This window comes from Scomber japonicus, chromosome 7 (genome assembly GCF_027409825.1).
Source record: "Scomber japonicus isolate fScoJap1 chromosome 7, fScoJap1.pri, whole genome shotgun sequence".
NCBI classification, from domain to species: domain Eukaryota; kingdom Metazoa; phylum Chordata; class Actinopteri; order Scombriformes; family Scombridae; genus Scomber; species Scomber japonicus.
Window position 1 is genome coordinate 10,412,286 of NC_070584.1, and position 20,940 is coordinate 10,433,225.

At 38.7% G+C, this 20,940-nt stretch overlaps 1 protein-coding gene across 1 annotated transcript; it reads right to left on the bottom strand.

Moving 5' to 3' along the window:
- Nucleotides 1-16,854: 16,854 nt before the first annotated feature.
- Nucleotides 16,855-20,414, bottom strand: LOC128361752 (histamine H3 receptor). The gene is made up of 3 exons (XM_053322304.1): nucleotides 20,150-20,414; nucleotides 19,420-19,586; nucleotides 16,855-17,712 (listed from the first exon to the last, which is right to left on the bottom strand). The coding sequence occupies exons 1-3, from the start codon at nucleotides 20,385-20,387 to the stop codon at nucleotides 16,855-16,857; spliced, it is 1,263 nt and encodes a 420-aa protein (XP_053178279.1). The 5' UTR covers nucleotides 20,388-20,414.
- Nucleotides 20,415-20,940: the final 526 nt, after the last annotated feature.

Sequence of the window (20,940 nt, forward strand, 5' to 3'; positions counted from 1 at the left end):
TTTAATGCAAGATTTGTGCTTTTGTGAAGTTACATTGAAATTATGATTTGTATTTATAAATATATATTACATATTTATTTTGTTTATAGTGCCACATGCTGACAGTAAATATAAAATATATTTTATTTAAATATGCTGTATATTAAACATGCTGTAAATGTATGTCATAGTAAACATGCTGTGAATGCTCTGTATCAATAAAATACAACTAATACAAGATGTAGCCTTGAGTCTTGTTGATATCATTTTGCACCTCTACAGTGTGTCTCTGATGTTGGTGTCCTGTCAGTTGAAAAAGTAGCAATAAAACAATGAAAGAAATACTGTGGAGATAAGAGCCTCCAGCGGTTAAAATGTCCTGTAAAAAATGTATGTGCAGTGAAAGTCTCTGGGACAAGGGAAAAGACATTATTTTACAGGATATCAAGTAGAGTGAGTCACCAAAGCAAGAGGACAGAAGAAGTGAGCAGAAGGGGCAAAGCACTATGGGGCTACCATAACTACCAATATGGGAATTACCATATCTCCCTCAGGGTAAGTGAAATGTTGTGAATATTAAAGTTCATTGGTATCTGAGCAGTAGTCGTGTCAGCAATTTGTTTGGATTATTTATTTTACAGTGAGCTGATGGACAGACCTCTGACCTGACTTACACTAACACTAAATGCAAGTGCAACATAACTTTAATGCTACATTCATATTTTGGTGAAGTCCAGCCTATACTCACCTTGCATAAACTTCCTTGACTTTAACTAAAAGTAAAAACACCAGTTCTCATGTAGAAGCTTTTGTTTGTGGGATTTTCAAACTTGCCTGGTATGATGGGGTGCCCCACAATTCCCTTAAATGCATCCACGTTTCCCTCACTTGCATCATTGTTGTGTCTTTAGTGAGTGGGACTAAATGCACAAAGAAAAGATGCAAGGAGAGAGGAAACATGTTTTTAGAAAAATGAGCGAGTAGGTCTATCTGCAGACTCACAGTATCTATACAACACATGCACTTGGTTAGGTTTAGGCATGAGAAATGTGATGATAAGGGTTAGGGGTCAGGAGGCTGTGTCGTGTAGTAAAGTGGGAGTGTGATGTAGGTATGCACACCCGCAGATAGACCCTTCTCGAAATCAGACGTCCTTTCTTTGAAGTGTAAATGAGGCACAGTGGCAACTGAACAGTCAGCTCTAACAAAACCATCAAGACTTAAGATGGAGTATGTGTCTTCACATGCACTGTGCTAATACTTATGAAGATGCACAGTTATGACTGAGCACACAGCTGTGTTTTCTCCCTGCAGACTGTTACCTGTTTAACAAACACCTGCACATGAATACAAATCTGCATTCTGTATTTTAACTGTCTACTGTGTCCTGCTTAGAGGCACAGGAACCATCTCTACTGGCAGAATGTATTTACATTATTTATTAATTAGGGGTGTATTTATTGATATTCTGATTGTGGATTTATTATTTAATCAACCCAGATTGTGATTAAGATGCCTTACAAACAATCAGGCCAAATGCTTCAGGGAAAGTCGGAATTGTGTGCAAACTTGATGCTCTGGGATTTTCAACCTGCATTACCAAAACTGCAGTGATGCTGTAATGTATTAGATCTGTCTGATCAACTGGAACATCCAATCAATAATTGATATTCAATAAAGGGGCATGTCAGCCAGTAAAAGACTTCAGGAAGCCGCTTTCATGCATAATCACTCATGACTCTTCGGAGTTTCTAGGTCAAGTGAAGACAGAGGAGCAAATAATTATCTAATAATTGAATAAAGATGCACCCATAGTCATATTAAGTTCACTCCTTAGATGCTGTGTTAAGTAATGGGAATGATTCTATATGCTTGTCAGCAGTTAGCTGATGCCACAGCTACCACGGTTGCTGCCAGGTGGACAGGTTTTGTTTTGGCTGTTGCTGTCTTTTAAATTCCCTTCCGTGATTTGTGTGTTGATATCACAGAAGATGAGCACATGCTATCAAGATAAGAATTTTTTTACTGGATGACCATTGTATTCATGATGTGGTAACCGAGGAAGTTCAAACACAGATTTTGCTATCTCTCACCCAACTCACAACAACAATCCAAAAAGAGGTATATTTGACAGCTCCTGGGACTTACATCATGACATTAAATGTACAAATACAGTGCCTGGGCAGAAGGGACACAATGCATTTTCATCATACTTAGGGCGAATCCCAATTCTCTTGTTTCCTCACACATCGATCCTTGCTTGACCCAGAAATCGTTCCGTCGGGCCATCTCAAACAGTGTCAAAGTGGCCAAACTGGGTATTAACAACTTCTTTGTCTGTCATATGATGCATATATCGCCTTACATTGTGAAAGAGATGTCTGTAAATCAGCAGATTTTTCGTTTTTAGCATCACACAACAAAATTACTTGTTTCACTATCAGAATATCCAATAAGATTTACAAGGTCTAGAAGAGCCACATGACACACACGTTTTTTATTTTTTTATGTGGTACCCCTGCTCTATTGGTTGCACAATCCTGGAAGATCTGAGTAATCTTTTTACCCACAAGCTGAATTTTTTTGCCTTTGTGCATCACCGAGCAACTTTCATAGGAATGAACAAAGCCCCACCTCCAAAAGCTTTATCCAGTTCTCTTTATGAATCCATGTTCTCAAGGCTCTTCCTCCAGCTCTGAGGAGTGAAGATCGAGGAGCAAGGAGTCATGAGCGAGGATACACAAGAGCAGCCTTCACAAAAATATTTTACTGGCCAACACGTATCCTTTTTTGGATATCAGGTAGTAATTGGACACTGCAGCTGATGGGCCTGATCTGAGGTCATTAGGAAGTGAGAAATTGCCATAATCCTAACCCTTCTTGGAGCCAGTGGAGTTGCCCCCTGTTGGCCATTAGAGAGAATGCAGGTTTAAGTCACTTCTAAATTGGCTTCACCTTTCAGATCAGTTTGGTGGAGACATATTACAGATCCAACTCTAGTGTATCACTCCCTATATTTTATTTGTTTTCTGATTAACCATCTAGTTCAAAATATGTCAATTCTGTCAGAACAACAAAATAATTATAAACAACTTTCTTCATTTCTTTTCTTTTCATGGTCTGTTATTTCCTTAGTTAACAGTTAATATGGATATCATATTCTGGGTTATCAAATAGTGAATTACTATAATTTTATGGTAACTTGGTTTATAAAAAAATCACAATTACAGTATTAGTAAATGCATCTGTAAATAACTGATAAATAATATAAATGCATTCTGCCAGTAGAAATGGTTCCTGTGCTTCTGAGCAGGACACAGTACACAGTATAAATACAGAGTGCAGGTTTTTATTCATGTGCAGGTGTTCAAACTGGTAATAAAGAAAACACAGCTGCTCTGTCAGTGATAACTGTGCACCTTTAATAGTATTAGTACAGTGCGCGTGTGTGCACTGTGCAGACACAAAATCCATCAAAAGTTGCTACAGCTGACTGACAGCTGACTGACAGCTGATCCACCAGCACATGAGGGAAACTTGAATGCAGTTTAAGGGTATTGGGATGTACAGTACACTTAGATACACTAACTGAAAGGAACAGTCCAATATTATGGAAAATACAAAACAAATGATGATAGGATGCAGAGAATGAGGCATTTTCCATAAGGGAATGGAAATGCTGCCATGGACATGTGATTTTGACCCATTATATTGTGTAGTGATATTATCTTTTGATGACATAAATCCAGATCAATGACTGGGTCTCATTACTTTCTTCTGACAGGGACAGAGGCTATGGGAAACTGTAGAAGTGTCAATGTGCTATGCATACTGACACTATTGGCATTTCTGACTAATGTTTGAGTGGTGGTAAGATTCATTTTCCTATTCTGCAGTGTGAAATCTACCAACTCCCCTCTTTTCATTTCTCATCATAAAGTCCAACAGTGAAGGTAAAAGCCCAATTAATCATGCCTGCTTGCCACCCACACACTCTTAATAGGTATTAGCACCATCTACAGCTACTCCACTTTTTTAAGTATGCTGGTATGTGTAGTGTTTGTAATGAGATGTTAACATGGAGCACAAAGAGTAGATTTCAAACATTGTAATAAAAAAGAAGTTTACATTCACATGGTAGAAAAGCATAGGCGTAAACACTAAGATTAATGATGACTGTTCATTTAGGTACCAGTATATACACTACCAGGGATCTAGGGTACAGTAACGCCTGAAAATGGAATACAGTCATTTGTGTTCTTATTGAGGAGCAACACAAACCAAAACCAACACAAACAATCATAAAGTTGAATTGACAATTAACTCAGACAACTCAGATATACTTTTCGGGTTGTTTACTGCATCCTAACAGCACACATTTTGTACAGTAAAATGTATAAAGTGTCTAGTGGCCTTTTTTATGTAGTACCGTAGCAGTATGAATAAACTAAAAATGCAGACATTTCCATATGTGTGAGGGCTTGCAGAAATTCACTGGAGCTGGATAACAGCTGTGATATTAGAGACTTAAAGGATCTTCTTGAGAATAGAAAGCGGGGGTTGAGTCTGCTGGAAAAACCTTATTACTATAGAGAGAGGTACCACTTGCTTTCTTGATCTATTATATTTTTCAACGCACTCCTGTCACAAATCCTGACTGAATGGGCTCTGTTAATATAGCTCACCAGTATTTCACTTCTGATGGGCAGGTAGAATATGGGTGATGCAAAAAAAGAGGCAAGAAATTAGAACATTCACAGATAAAAGCTAATGTGCTGCACATTATTAAACTAAAAGCCCTTAGAGAATGAAAGGCCTCAACAAGGCTGCAAAATCTCTCTAAATTTGTCATTTCAATTAAGAGAATGTCAAGATGTTTTTAATGTGCATTTGGATCTGTGTCAAATATACTTTATATGAAGATAGACACTGATGCTGGTTTTAACCTGAACTTGGCTTTGTACACAGATGAATAGATGTCTACTTAAGGTCGTTATAGTTGTGCAATGCATTCAAGAATTATGGCGTTGTATCCCAAAGAGTCCATGCCCATGTGAATTTGGCAAGCAGACGAAAAATTAAAAAAAAGAACAAAAACATTTAGATACCAAATTTGGTGAAGATTAGATGGAACTGCTGGAAAGACTTTGCAAAACAATTCAAAAGAGGTACAAATCTGTGCAGCAAATACGTAAATATTCACCTTGCAAGACACCTACAAGATCATGAGATCATGCAAGAATCCATCCATCTTCAAGTTATCCAACAGCCTTGCAAGAGAAAGTGACGGAAGGTGACAGACAGATGGTTTATTCAATCACCAACACTTTCCATGGATAACCTTCCACCTTCTCAGATGGTTCTGTTTAACAAACTATCTGCCACATCAGGTTACATAGACATGTGTGGTCGTTACTAATAATGTGTTTAATTAATGACCACATGGTGGCGCTGTCCACTCCAACAGCTATTTAGCTATTGGACTCTGTGCTAATCTTCCAGGGAATGTCACTGAAATCTACTGGGTAGTTTTCAAGGCAGACACCTCTCCTGAGCAGAGCTAATTAAACTCTCATGTCTGACGCCTAGCTGTAATATGTGTGTTGATGGAGTGTGTGCTGATTAATGTGAGTGGGTTCCCCCCGTGGAGACGTGCACATGCATTTGAGTTTAGTGTTTGACATAATTAATTCCAGCTTTGAATAGTTACATTTGTTACATAATAAAAATCACTCACAATGGCTGACTCCTTTAATACTGAGCTGGAGAGATGGCGCAGAGGTGAAGCCTGTGTGTAAATGATCTGCTGGTGATTTAGAAAAGAGTCTCGCAACCTTTTCTTGACAAGTATTATAGGTGATAAAAGCCTCATGAGTCTTGAAATTACATACCAGGTGAATGACACCTGAAATTATATTTTCTTAACGAGAAGTCAATCATTTAGACGGAGCCATACATATGTTTTATAAAAAGGTTTTCAAATCACTTTTTCCCCCTATTAAACACACTAAGCAGATATTATTGTAATTATTTCCATAATAGATTCATCTGAGGGTAATTAATTTTACTAATTGGTCTATAATATGGCTGATATTGTATATTGTGTGTGTGTGTGTGTGTGTGTGTGTGTGTTGATGGATAGGATTAAGGTAAGTCTCCAGAAAATGAATATAAGTAATGTCCTCAAAAGTGACCATGGTCATGATTTGTGTGTGTGCATGTGTAGATCTCCTGAGACAAGATGGCAGAGACTGCAGGAGGATATGAAAAGACTGATTGCTTGCACTTTGATCAGCTTTGATTTGATCAAAGCCGCCAAGCAAATCATCTTGTCTGATGTTTCTGCTGAGTAATAAACCAATTTAGTGATGACACAGCCACTTGTCTTTGTGTAACAGTAGTACTTTGTTCAGCAAATTCACTTTAAAATAGGAGGCATTTTGATTGATTATAAGCACAGACAGCAGTAACCTTTTGAATCTCTGTGCTGCCTAGGAATATCACTCACTGTGTGCCGAATTACAAGTTATGGTGGAGACGGATGGAGCTACAAAGCATTTGCAGGAACAGTGTGTCACAGTTAAAGAAAAGTCAGGTGTCCCTCCACGTGGCAACTTATCCGACACAGATAGAGTCACTGAAAAAGTTTGTAGATGTGCTGGCTTGTAATACACATCACAGAAAGCAAAAGGATTTCTGATTTTGTTCAGTTATTCTTTAAACCTTGAAATAAATATTTACCAAATCATACTGTATGAAGAGAAAGATATCTTTTCTCTTCATATGATTTGGTAAATATTTGGATTCCTCTGATTTAATCTGACAGTGAAATGACAATAAACTGTGTGTAAGCTGGTTATTTAAGGATTTATGAACAAGGCCTCCTCAGCAATTACATCATATTTTAAATCTTTTTTATAATAGTCTCATATGTATTTGTGCTATGCTGCATGTTTTTGGTGTTAAAGCACCTACAGATGGATATTCTGGAGTGAGACTGTGTAGTTCATACACCATGTAGTCATATCATGGAGTAATATGTAGTTCATATCACATAATTGGTAATCACAGACTGAGATACAGATCTTCAAAGCCAGAATGGGAAAAATGTGCTTCTCTGTGAGCTGGACAATGTTGACATTATCACAGACCAATCTTCTGAAAATAGGAAAAGGCCAAACATATAATAGATTCCCAAGCCTGGACAATAACACTGATTTAATACACTGTCAAGCCAACATAAATCATGGGTAATGAGAGACATATAATCATTTTAAATTCTTGGTCTGATGTTGTTTGTGCCAGAATGTGTGGGATAAACACCCATCGATACTGCAATGTGCTCTCTACTGATAAAATGTTTGCCCACATAGCCGAGCAGAACATTTAAGTCTCACCAGGCTGGCTCTGGAATCAATACAGCCCCTTGAGGGATTGTGGTTTTCTTCTTCATGCTATTGTAGATGGTTATTTTTTGACATCTTACTCTTTTAAAGACTACCTGCTTTGGGACTCCTACAATCAAGCTTGCGTTAGGTGTTCAGGGGAAGCATCCACATGCTCAGCTGGTTCCTTCATCTCAATCACAACACATAACTCCAGGCAGAGACTTGCTGGATCACTGCAGGCCCTGCCGTGTGTTAAACGTGCTATGCTTCCTATGTCACCTCATATTAAGACACAGGAAAACTTCTTATGGGTGCTTAGATTTAAGACATGTGTAACACTCCTGTGGGTGTTGTTCTAGACTTGATACCTTTCTGTTTTTTTAACACTGAGAGAGCACAGGGTGTTTTTTGTGTCAAGGCTGTCAGTAGCTGTCAGCGGCCAAACCACTGTTGGTCGTGTTAAACATTATTAAATTCTACCAGACATGAAGTTCCTGCAGATTATGTGTGAAATGTCTGGATTCAGTGAGCATATGTGTGAAAGTACAGGTAACTGTGTGCCCGGGGGATAAAGGGTTTCTGTGGGCTGATGTAAATGCTGCTGCAATGTGGAGCAACATGCACAAAATGTATGTCTGTCAGTATTTCACAGAGGGCAGGAGAAGAGCTGGAACTCCCTATGTGTCCATTATATACACCTGCTCTAACTGAGTCTTTCTCAATCTATGGACCACAAAGCCACACATGACTTTGTTCCAAAAACATCTAGCCTGTACTGTCAGTTCCTGGCTGATGTGAAGAGACTGCAGCCTCATAATGTCAAAGACAAGGTCTGTGTTTAGTGGCAAACACTCACAAAACAGTCAATAAGTTCAAGTCCACAATTTGTAATGATTCACAACACACAAAGAGGAGCACTTCAGGCTGAGAGTCTCTCAGCTGACTGGAACACAACAAACATGTCCTTTATTGTGTTTGTTTTGAGACATTTTCCCAAATCTAATCATGTGTTCCTGTGTTTATTCTATATGCCAAATATGTGCCATAAAAACTTTTGGAGTACTTTTTTAATATCAAAATCTGTCTTTTCTCTTCCTGTAGAATATTTTTCATATGTTTGATGACCCATCTCGAACTCGGGGGGGTATAAAAAAATGTGTCACTATGAAATGAGAAATGATCCTTCTCCCTTTATTGCTTCAGTTATAAAATGTTTTCATAATCTGATGAGAACAGACACAGAGCAACATGAGCATTAATGTTAGAGATGTGTTTCCAGCTACTTGTTGAATATTGTAAATATTCCTCTTCAATATTCCCTCTTTCTTTTTTCTTTTTTTAAACTGATGTCAGACAACTTCTGAAGAAAAGATCTTGCTTTTTTTGTTACTAAAGGCTCCGCTATGTTCACCAGCTAATTTCTAACAGTGCCATGCCATTGGGTCCACGGCTCATTATTCTGAAACCCTAATAGTATGAAAAACTTCCTATTGGACCCAAAGCCAATTTATCCAATGGCCCATTATCCTGAAAACAAAATCCCACTGCTCTGAAGGCCCATGACATGCAAACCCTAACCCCAACTGGGGATAACGTCCCGTCGGTCAGTTCAATGGGACATTTGTTGAACTATTGGGGATTAGAATGATGGGCAGTGTCTGTCTGCTGTTTGGTGCTGAGCAGGGAGTGTCATAGGGTTTATAGGCGCATAAAAACAGTAAGTAATACATTTCAGTGGGTTTATCACTACAAACAAAGTCTTTCACATATAACTAGTCATGCAATCTGTTGTTAATATAAAAATCTTAATCATAGGCCCTTTAAAAAAGTAAATGAAAGCCAAATAACTTAAATAAATTGCCCCTTTTAGTCTGATCTAAATGGCTGTATTCATGGAGAAATTGTCATGAGCTGACTTAGTTGCCAATTTAGAAACACACAGAAGAACGATAAGGTAATAATTCAACAAAACAAAAAGACAGCGTGCTGTGCAAAATGAAATGTGTGTTATTTACGTTCAGGTGAGCATGAAATCTGAATATGAAACCTGACAATCAGAAGACAGCAGAGGTCCCGATGCGTGTGAGAATGACATGCTCCACAGTCAGAGCAGAGCATCCTCAACCTGTGTATGAATTCTCAGGACAGATGGCAGGTAGGGGGGCAATTGTGCGTGTCATCCCCCTAGATGGCATTTGTGTATTCATGCTAGGCAAATTGCTTTTCTGTATACTCATCTGGAGGAGCTATGTTGTTTTTGTTGTTGTTTTTGTTGTTATTCCTTTTCAGGCTGCTAACCTCAGCGTGCTGAATTAACATACAAAACAAGGTCAAAAGTAATCAGGCTTCAAATGGAACATTTTTTTATCATGACACCATCAGTGAGTGACAAGTGACACCTGAGTGGTTAATTGAGGCCACGAAAAATACCACGCTGCTCCTGAAGTTCCTGAGTGCTTTCTTCATTTCTGTACAGGAAGGCTTTGAAGACACTCTGCGTGACACTTTTATTACTATTATTTAAAATCACACTCATCATTTCTGTGAGGGATAGTTGGATGCTTTTGTTTTTGCTTATAGATAATAGATATACATGTTCAATTTATGATAGATATTCGGAAACACAATAATATAATTATTCCAACACTGGTTGTGATATCTAACTGTAATGTTTGTCATAGCTTAGTCGGCCTTTGACTTTAATCAGTTGTGCAATCAAACAATAATCTCTGTATTGCATGCATATTTAAAGAGTCAAATTTTGCTTTTTCTTTTTTTTGCTGCTCCTAAACTATGGAATGAGCTTCCTTTAAATATTAGACAAGCGTCCTCACTGTCCACTTTTAAAACTCGTCTTAAAACCCATTTTTATTCCTTGGCTTTTAATTTGTTTTAAAAATAATAAACAATTATCTTAGTATTTATTTCCTGTTAATTGTTTTATGTTCCTGTATTGTTTTATCTATTCATGTACAGCACTTTGTTTCAGCTGTGGTTGTTTTAAAGTGCTATACTGTATAAATAAAGTTGAAGTTGAAGTTGAAGTTGAAATTACACCACAGCATGATAAAAACAATCAAAAGATCATTAAATCAATTCAACGTCCAGTATTTTAATATTACTAACCTCTTCTGGTCACTCTGTATCTGCACATAGATTAAACATGATAAAGTAATAAACTACAAACTACAAACTGCAAGTATTACAGGATCACCTCAGCAGCAGACGTACAGTACAGCTCAGACTGTGATCGAGTGGAACAAAAGGCTGACACACGATCTATACCTATAAAAAAAATATAATCAGGTGGTCAGATCAAGATGTCAACTCTGCAGGTTTTTGATTGAATTAAAAAAACTGCATGAAGCAAATCAGCAGCACAGAACATCATACTTTGTGTTACAGCTCTCCTCTACACAATGTTATCTTTGGTCTTGAATGGGAAAACTGGGAGGAAATGCATTATTAATACTATAGAAATCACACATGATATTATAGTGTCATGCTTTGTTTGTCAAATCCCCTGCCTGGCAACCTGACTATACTCATTATTTTATTATTCATGTATCTGAATGCCTGGACAGTTAAATTTGATGGTGGGATCTTTGTGAAACAGAGAGCATTATGAGTATTACATTAGAGGATTGCCCGTTGCCCATTGCCCCTGTAAATTGTCTTCTGAGTGGAAAAATGACTTTCAATGAAGTGCAAAATCCCAGATGTTGCAAACTCTGATAGAGATGACAGAGGTGGAAAGACTCATTTGTGAGATCTAGTTTCTGGAGATGGTATTGGCTTGGTGAATTGAGGTACAACCTAATAACCTTTAGAAAACCTTTTTGTAAGCTAACATGTAGCAAATTCCTGATGCAGCAGCCAGGAGACATTTTAAATTGTTAGTTGATTAAAAAAAAAATCTCCTCCCCTCACTGAAACCACCCAAGCGATGCAGCTGCTATACAGTAGGTGTGAATGCAATGTAATCTGGATGCTGCTGAAAAGGAACATTTTGTGACTAAATGCATGTCATTTTTATTTTTAATCCAGGTATTCTGATCAACCTTTAATCATTTTGTCTTGCATCTTTCAAGGCTTCGCACCCTTCATTTCAGCCAGTTGTTGGAACAAAAAACAAGCAATACTGATTAATTAAAAAGATTTCTTGTCAGGTACATCTAGTAATCATCTATTCTGCCAAAAGGTGGTCCACTGAAAGCTTTAATTTGCATTAATTCTTCTCTTGATAATGTTTTATCCTGCCAAAGACAGGCAATATGAAAAGAAATTAATAACCAGAAAAGGTCAATGAATGGTAATATAAAAACAATATATCAAGTAGTTTAAAGAGCGAAACATTCAATCAACATAAACTAGCATAACTTTAAGTTAGAAAATGCCTATGCAATAGTTCACAGTCGTTAGTATGAATGCTGATTTTAAGCCATTCTAGCAGCTTGGACCACTTTGGTCCAGATTGACAAACCATCTTTCAAGAAGTATCAGTATCATGAAAGTTTTATTGTGGTTTGAGTGAAATATCACAACAGCTATTGAATGGAAGTATTCTGTTTGTATCCAAGCCTGAAATATCTTATTCCTAGATGTGGCACACCTCTGTTGCAGCCCAAATAATGAATTCAAAACACATCAATGAGTCACATCAAGTTGTAGGTTGTGATGCTTAGCACAGAATTCTATATTCTCCAGAAGATGAAAACCTGATTGCTGTTATTAATGTCAATTTCTACAAACATGAACCTGAATATAATCTTCTGGGTGATGGAGCATGTCACCCAGTGCAGTGATGTGGTTCATTAATGTGTTTTTACATGTTTTTTGGACAAAGGACATCTGCAGCACAGAGGGATCAAATATGTCAGGCTTTGGATACAAACACTATACTTGTAAGTAGATCAATTTGGCTCTGCACATGAGATGATTTAATTTGCTACCATTTCAATGTTATCATGTAGCTCAAAGCAGGACTGTGCCTGAGTACAGCCTCACAAGGGCTGCTACCATGGCTGTAAACTGTTAGTATTGTTTTAAAATAATTATTATAGTTATTCATTATTTGTTGTAAGTGGTTATATAATGACAAGTGAGCTTCATGATCTTTACCAGATGTTTCCTTAAAAAACTGCCCACCAGTGTCACTTTACTGTGAGACAGTATAGTGAAATGTTTCCTGTCTGAAACCATTCTCCCATGACAACACTTCATTAATATCAGCAGATGAGCACATGGCTGGAAATCTTTAACATAACAGTATCTGTAAATATATAGAATTGAAACATATGAACTATTATTTAACTCATTAGAATTCAAGACATTGTCGGTCTACCTTAGATAATTAGCCTGCAGTAAATGACCAATTCAACAGAAACATATATGGCACAATGCTGAAATTAATGAAGGAAAAAGTCACGTTTGACTGACCTCTTGTGGGTAGAGGGTTTTGTGGAGCAATTCTCTGCAGGTAATGATCATGTTTGGGTCTGTCAGCGTAGTCTGTGATGTTTTGGGTCTGTTTCCCAGTGAACTGCAGGATGCTATTTATTCACTGATTCCTAGGACTGACTGACTACATCACTGTAAAAAACATGACTCCCTGCTGTGTGGATCCTGTTAAAGAGTTGATGACAGCATCATCAACAACTGCCAACTGCATCTTTGCTCATAACTCCTGCTGTCTCTGGGTTAGTAGAGTGTACTGAACTACATGGAAATTCAACTCCTTGCATTATTCAAACTGATTGCAACCATTGTTATTTTTTAAAATCATTTTCTTGAACACATGGTCTTCTTGGACAAACAGTCTAAGCGTTTGACTTACTGTCAGCTGGACTGCACTGCCAGCTCTTTCCAAAACAGCTCTTCAATTGAAATTGTGGATATAGCATTGTATTTAAGTAAAGTAAAGTAAAGAGAGTGAGCAATGGAGCAGGCTGCTTTCAAATGCTTTTCCAATGAAATACACACAAGGGTTCTATTTCCTTTGTTTTTTAAAAATGACTGTTTTCCTGTAGCTTATCATTTTTGAAACATCTCTATGGAACAATCATCTGCTAAAAAAAAGCCAGAGCTCTGTGCATTCACCCTCCAGTCTTTGAGGATCTCATCTGTGTTCTGTGCTCACAAGATATTTGGTTCAATAACAATTATATTACTGTCACCATATTTGTATCCCAAGGCAAATCAAACGTGAACCAGGCGGATGTGAAACGCTTCCTATTTTCTTTTTGAAAGGCTGTGAGAATATTGGTTCGTAGATCTCCCACCGCGCACAGAAACACTGTCAATATCAGCGCTCAGCAATTTGTTTTCTATTCACATGTCCACCTGCGTCTTTGCACAGGTCACCTAAACCACAGTCTATTCATCTCATCCTCTGGTAACCTTTTAAGAAATGCCTCCAAATTGACTTTGTCACCTGTTTTGGAAAAATAAATAAATAAAGAAGCCACTTACACTTCTCTTTTCAAAAGCCTATTACAGTTCAGATAGATTTTGAGAGGAACACATCATGGTTGTGTCTCATGTGTGTCAGGTTGTTACATCTGTTTAGGGAAAGCATTTTCACTTTTCAGCTATGGTTTTACAGGCACAAAATCCACACTTACAGGAAACGCCACATAAAAACACAGTTATTTAATGGGGTCAGTGGGACAACCACTGCAATACCACTGCATAGAGCACATAAATCTACACGTATTCATTCTGAAGATGAGAAAAATAGTCTGGGTGATGTTTGGAGAAAGGGAACAGCTAACTTTCTCAAAACAAAAGTCACTTAATGTGGTTTTGTTGTATCCACAGTCAGGAGTAAAGATGGAAAATCTTCTTCAAAGCTTAACTGAGATATTGTTGACTATATATAGACAGTCGTCTGTTGAAAGAAATCACTGAACGCTATGAAAGATACTGATCTTCTGCATCTGCGCCTGTGTTAAAAATGGCAGAGTCTTGAACCTGTGAACTCACCATCTAAACAGTTTACACACACTGCGTGCTTCATCGCTGTTTCTGTAGGAGTATTTATTAGAATACTTGACTCATAAGATGTTGTTGAGTTTGTTGACTGGAAGAAGGCAAAGTGGTGGCCATCATCATTCAGTTAGTATGACTTTCTCCTCAGCAACATGAATTGGTTGCTACACTATGGTTCAACAATCTCCAAAGGTCTGTTTTTTCTCTCAAGTGAAATGTATCTCATTATTCCCAGAGGGCTGAGTGAAACTGATGTTTCTTGGCAGCCTTCAATCCCTACGGATGCTTTACTGACATATTTTGTTTCAGTTCATCTGTGCAGGAAATACGCAATAAAGGTCAAAGACCTAAAGTTCTGTCATGCCTGTCACTTATCATGTGCTTGTTATCATGTAATAAAAGCTTGACAGCTTGCTTCAAACAAACTTTTTCATCATCAGTGTTTCTTTATATTTTGTTGTGAGTTCTTCTGAGTTCAGCCATTTGACAGGTGTACACATCATAAACACACATCTGTCATTCACATGCATAACAGGATGTCAGTCTTATCTTGCCCCATCTTATCAAAGAAAGCAGAAACTAATACAAAACTTTTAACCTCTCGCAAAACACTCAAAGTTAAACTTTTAAGAAATTACAGTTAGGGTTAGGTTTAGGGTTAGGGTGCTTATTCTCTTTCTTGGGTTGGATGAGAAAGATTAATACCACTCTCATGATGTTGTGCTAAAAATGAAGCCAGTTAGATCATGCTGGACAAAAGGGGGGAAGAAGCTAGCCTGAAACAAAATCCATATACCACCTCTAAAGCTCAATAATAAACTGCTATGCCGTATGTTGTGTTTAACCTGAAGAAAAACCAAGGTGTAAAAATTACAATGTGTTGTTTTACAGAGTATTACGATATGTGTCAAACTATTTAACAAGATACCAAGATGTGTTGATGAATTAGCTGTAAGATGTGTTCAGACAGAAATGTACCATTATCCGATGTCAAACAAGTGTGTCTATAGTAGTGAGCCTGTGACTCTGGTAAACAGGCTTTTTAACAGTCGCTCTCTTTTTTCTCTCCTCTCTCTGTGACTTAATAGATTCACAAAGCCCCAGGGTGAGCAGGATTTAACACTCAAGTTTAAACATTAGCTTGTGCGGACACAGCAATCTCCTCACCTAAGTAAATATACTTATTTCCCAAAGTCCTGACTTAGTCCATACCTTTTTCCACTCCTCATTTTATCAATAATGTATAATTCCAACACTAAAATAATTGTAGACAGTCTTCTTTTTATTCTGTCTTTGGCTACTTACACCAACACACATTCATAGCCAACACACAAGTAGTCAAGTAGTAGTTTGGGTGGTAGAAACCAGTCAAGTCTTTGAACACATACTGCATTTAAAGAACACAACAATCTACAGTAGTTGGCATAGATATTGTACAAAATGTTTTCCTAGTGCTGTACATGTAGAGCATCAACAAAAACACCTCTTTTAAAATTAAGTGTAGATTCAGTGTCAGCAGATAACAGCTGATTGCCCCTGTCCTTACACCAGTTTTCAGATAAAAAGTACACTCAGTAGTCAGTAAACAAATGCAGGCCATTCTTTTCCTTTCGGGTGCTATGAACTCTGAGGACTCCACAATATATCGCTCCATGACCAGAAGCCTAAATTTGCAGTATCTTTTTGAAGACATATTCAAAAGGACTCCCTTGAAAACCAGACGATTCATTTTAAGAGGTTACTCCTAATAAAGGCTTTCCAATAAAAAGGCTTTACTTTTTCACATTAACAACTATGTGAAACTCTGGAGTGAAAGGGTTTCAAGAGAGGTGAGTTAATGAAACTTTATAATAAAAAAAAAGACCATGAAATCCTTTCTTCACATCAATTTGGACAAAATAGCAGTTCAAAGGTTTCCCCATCACTGCAGGCGGGTGAAGAACCTGAGGCTGTTGTCTCCCTCCGCTGTGTTTCATCCAGACAGGCCATAATTTAACAACTTAGGGTATTGCTGTTCTCTTATAACATATTGGACTAAATTATGGTAATCACTTTCTATCTGGCTGCATAAGTCATCGTTTCACAGCTTTCAGCGCATAAAGAGCTCAGTGGTGAGTAAACCTGAACCACATCACTCCTCAGGGTCCTACTTACAAGGACTGTCTGTGAAGGTTAACACACATTTTGAAAGGATGTGCATCATTTGAAAAAGGGGTGCTTTATTCATGGTCGATCGTCTCCACTTAAGAAGTGCTCTAAGAGTCCCTTGCTTCACCCTGTCTTTAAGTGTCCCTTTCTTACACACTGTTCATGATTTTGTAACACTTCATATTGCTGTCAAATATGTGGCCGCTATCCTCGGAGGACTAACTTTAATGCAAGCATTTGTCTTATTTTTGAGAACTTTAAGATGGAAGAACAGTAAATGGATTTAAACAGTGTTTGACCCACAACAGTTTCTGCATTCCTCAAAGCATGGAAGTACAATTGAGTTCATTTAACAAGACTGAGCCTCGATCTGAGGCTGGACTGATTGTCTTTTAGGACACAGTATCTTTGAGAAAGCCCTTCGAAAGCTGCTGTGGCAAAGCGGGTACAAGAACGGGTTGATGGCAGAGTTCAACCACAGAAGCCAGAATGTCATCTCATACCAGTAGTTCGCCACACATTCACCGCCGCAGGCAGCACGTATGATCATTAGTAGAGTGTAAGGAGCCCAGCAAATCCCAAAAATGCAGACAATAATGGCCAAAGACTTGGCAATCTTTTTGTCTCTGGAAAGACGAGACCACTGTGTTCTGTGGCCAGGTGCCATGCAGGAGGCCGTGTGCTGAAACAACCTGGAGTTCTTTCTATTGCAAGAAAATGTCTCCCTCTGCACGAATGTATTACTGGTGTTAGGTTCCCCGCTGGAGGACGGGGACAGGATGTCATCGTCCTCAATAACTGCAGAGATAGCAGTGGGCTCACTGGACGACACCTTACGAGTCTTGACAAAAAACACAGACCAGCCTCCTCCGTCTCTGTGCTTCTTACTGTTCTTCTCCCTCTTGGCGTTGTCCTTGACGCTGGCGTTCCCGCTCTTGTTCCTGCGATGGATGTTCAGGTAGATGCTGAGGTTGAAGTAGGCAACAGACAAAAATGGAGTGAAGAACTCAAAGATAGAAGCGCTCAGCAGGAAGTACCAGGTGACATAAAATTCAGCGTAGCACTCGTGGGGTGGGACAACACTCACGCCAACCATCGTCTCCCAGAAGATGATGGCGGGGCCATAGAGGAGGAAGGCCAGCACCCATACTGCCACCATCTTGAACACAGCCTGGCGGGTCATGTTTCTCTGCGCTCTGTATTTAACCTGTGACAAAAAAAGAGGCATTTTGAGTGATGCACTGTGCATGTACACACAGAGGAAAAGGAAACTCTTTGATACAAATAACACAATTTGTAACATTTCAAACAACCACAGCTGCTCACATTTGAACTGGCTGACAAACGCACTTGCTTTCGGCTCTGAGAGGTTTGTGCAAATGAGCTCCTGTTTGTATTGTGCTGCAACGGAGCCGCAGAGTGACGCTGTAAATAAAACCCACTCATGAGGCTCTTGTTCCACAGTGTGTCACAGAAGCCAAAGGGAGAGGGGGAATGTCAGGCGGAGAGCCACATTTACCGATGTAACACAAGAGTGTGAAAGAGACATCTGGTTTCTCTGATCCCATGCTCCGTCGTCAGCACCCATCGCTCATTCCCTTCGCGCTCACTCAATTTTCAGCTCGCCTCTTCTCAGCCTAAACTCTATCATTTAGCAGAGCTCCTCTATTTGCCACAGTGTCTGTTTTGTTGTTTTTCTCTTTCAATTAGCCTCAAACCATCAAATGTCTCTCTGTGATTGTAACAGCCGGATAGTTCACTGTGAGACATTGATGCTGCTAATGTGATATTGGTTAGAGCAACTTTAAAAATCCACTTTTCTAAGTAATAATAATAATGATGATGATAAAATAGAGCCACTTCATGGTGGTGATAAGGGCTTCAATCTCAAGTGCTCATCACAAAAGCACTGATAAATTGAATTGCAAAATCATAATTATCCTCCTCTCTTGAAGTCAAATAAATTCAATTATAAAATACTTTTTAAAACTAAACCACTGAAATGAAATGATCATATATATCAAACAAGTTAATGACACAAGCAAAGAGTAGTGTCTCATTACCATACACTACTTAGTAAGCAGTTAAATAAAATTAATTTCCTGCTAAAGTGATGTCTAACAAATGTAGTAAATTAAAAATAACACAGTCTGACCATAACAATCACCCACATGGAAACACTTCAGTTTCAGCAAGAATGTTGTCTGAGAGATTTTTTATAATTGATGACTAACAATGAAGAAAATATCTGGGTTTACACTGCATGAAGCTAAAATGGGCTATAAATATCTGGTTGTTTTTGTTCTGGTTTAAAGGGCTGCTCCATAAAGTTGACAGACTCACAAGAGCCAGAGGCAGTGATATCTGTGATTTTAGAGTCTTGTCTGGGCCAAGCTCCAAAAACACTGGATCCTACAGTTCTTATAATGCAACTCAGTAGCATCCTTCATTAGACTCTCCATGCTTCCTAAACACCCACTTCTTCCAAGCTAAGTATTTGACCTTTACGTGTGAAATCGGTGGAGTGGCCTTTATAGTGAATTACATTCTTCCATATATAGACACCTGAGTCAAATGTTAATGTTTGTGTATTGTTATGTTATTTATTTGTGTGTAAGTATTTACTAAGCAAAATAACCTTGATGTTTCAAGCTCTGTGCTGAAATAGTTTATAGATTAAAGCCAGACTGGGGAATAAAGCTTTGAATGTAAATGACTCTCTGCAGAGCAAGCAGCTCCTAGGAGTGACACTTTAGAATTGACTCTGGTAGTGTGTCAGTTACCTGTGTGTGTGTGTGTGTGTGTGTGTGTGTGTGAGAGAGAGAGAGAGAGAGAGAGTGTGTGTGTGTGTGTGTGTGTGTGTGTGTGTGTGTGTGTGTGTGTGTGAGTGAACACCTCTACAGCCTGTACTTACTGCTCTTGTGACTGACAGGAAGCGGTCATAACTAATGAGAACAATGTTGAAGACTGAGGCAGTGCAGAGCAGGTAGTCCACGACCAGCCACACCTTGCAGAGACCCTTACCCAGCATCCAGCGGCCTGTCAGGTTATACGGAATATACACTGGGATGCAGAAGGCACCTGGAATAGACACAAACACACACATACACACACATATACTCAATTCATGATGATTCAACCCCCAACCGATACTACAGGATTAACATTCACACCTCTCCAGACCTGTGCAGGAGTGAGGCCAACCTATAAAATGTGACAAAAACACCCTGGAGTGGGTTAAATGAAAGACATTTTGGAAATAAAAGCAGTGATTGTTTCCTTTAAGGGAAGGCTGTAATTAATCTAATGCTGCTGATAAGAGCAGCTCAATCAAAGGGCTGTGAGTGCCTTACAAAAATGAAGTGCAACCTGTTATCTATGTTGAAGGGATGCTACAAATATACAAAAGGCTACTCCATGGCAAATATAACGCATGAATGAATGAACCAAAAAGGACGGTGAGATCACCCTGAACTCGCCAATGAATACTAGTGACACACTATAATTACACTGAAGGAAAATTACAATGTGTTTGCGGCGGGTGCAGACAGCATTTCAGTGTCTTTCCATTCATAGGGAAAAACAAAAGAGAATTGACAACAGTGGAGAAACAAAGAGAAGAGGAAGAGAGGAAGCAAACTCACCCACGAGAAAATCAGATATAGCAAGGTTCAGAAAGAAGTAGTTGCTTTGGTTTCTCAGGGTTTTATCCACAATAAAAGCCATGATAACCAGCGCGTTTCCAGCCACTACCACCACCACCAGAGTCACCATGAGGACCGATAAGATCACCGCCAGGTAGCCCGGGAAGACAGTCCCAGCTCCGAACACCGCAGGAGTCAAGTTGCCGCTGGAGTTGGACTCCAGGATATGTGCGCCCATAGTTAATTGATTGCCAAAATCATTGTAGATCTTTTATCATTTCGCTCACAGAAACACAGATGAAGTCCGATTAGGCGCCCAAACGATCCGTTCCACTTTACCAAGATGTCAAACATGACTGTAGACCTGTGATTAAATGAACACACTCTCCCCAAATCTTCCATTTTTCCTCTTACAAAGCTTCAGTGATCTGGAGGGACATACATTTCAACTGAAGCTTAATTTTAATAACTGCAGGTTCTCTGGGAGCTCTCTCCTCTCTGACTGCTGGATGTGCGCGTACCCCAGAGCGCACAGATGCTTTTGCCACATCTGTCACCCTCACTACAATATAAGACAGGCACAACATCCGGTCATATTTTCAAAATAAACGTTTTACTGAAACATTTTTGAGAGTAGCCAGTGTTACCAAGAATGGCATGGACGCATTCAAGAAGCAATATAGGCTAGTTGGGAGTTTTCCCCACTACATTCATGCAACACCTGGTGTTTAAAGCTGACATTTCGGTTTTAAGGTAAGTATAATACAAAAGACAGCTGAAATGATTCAAGC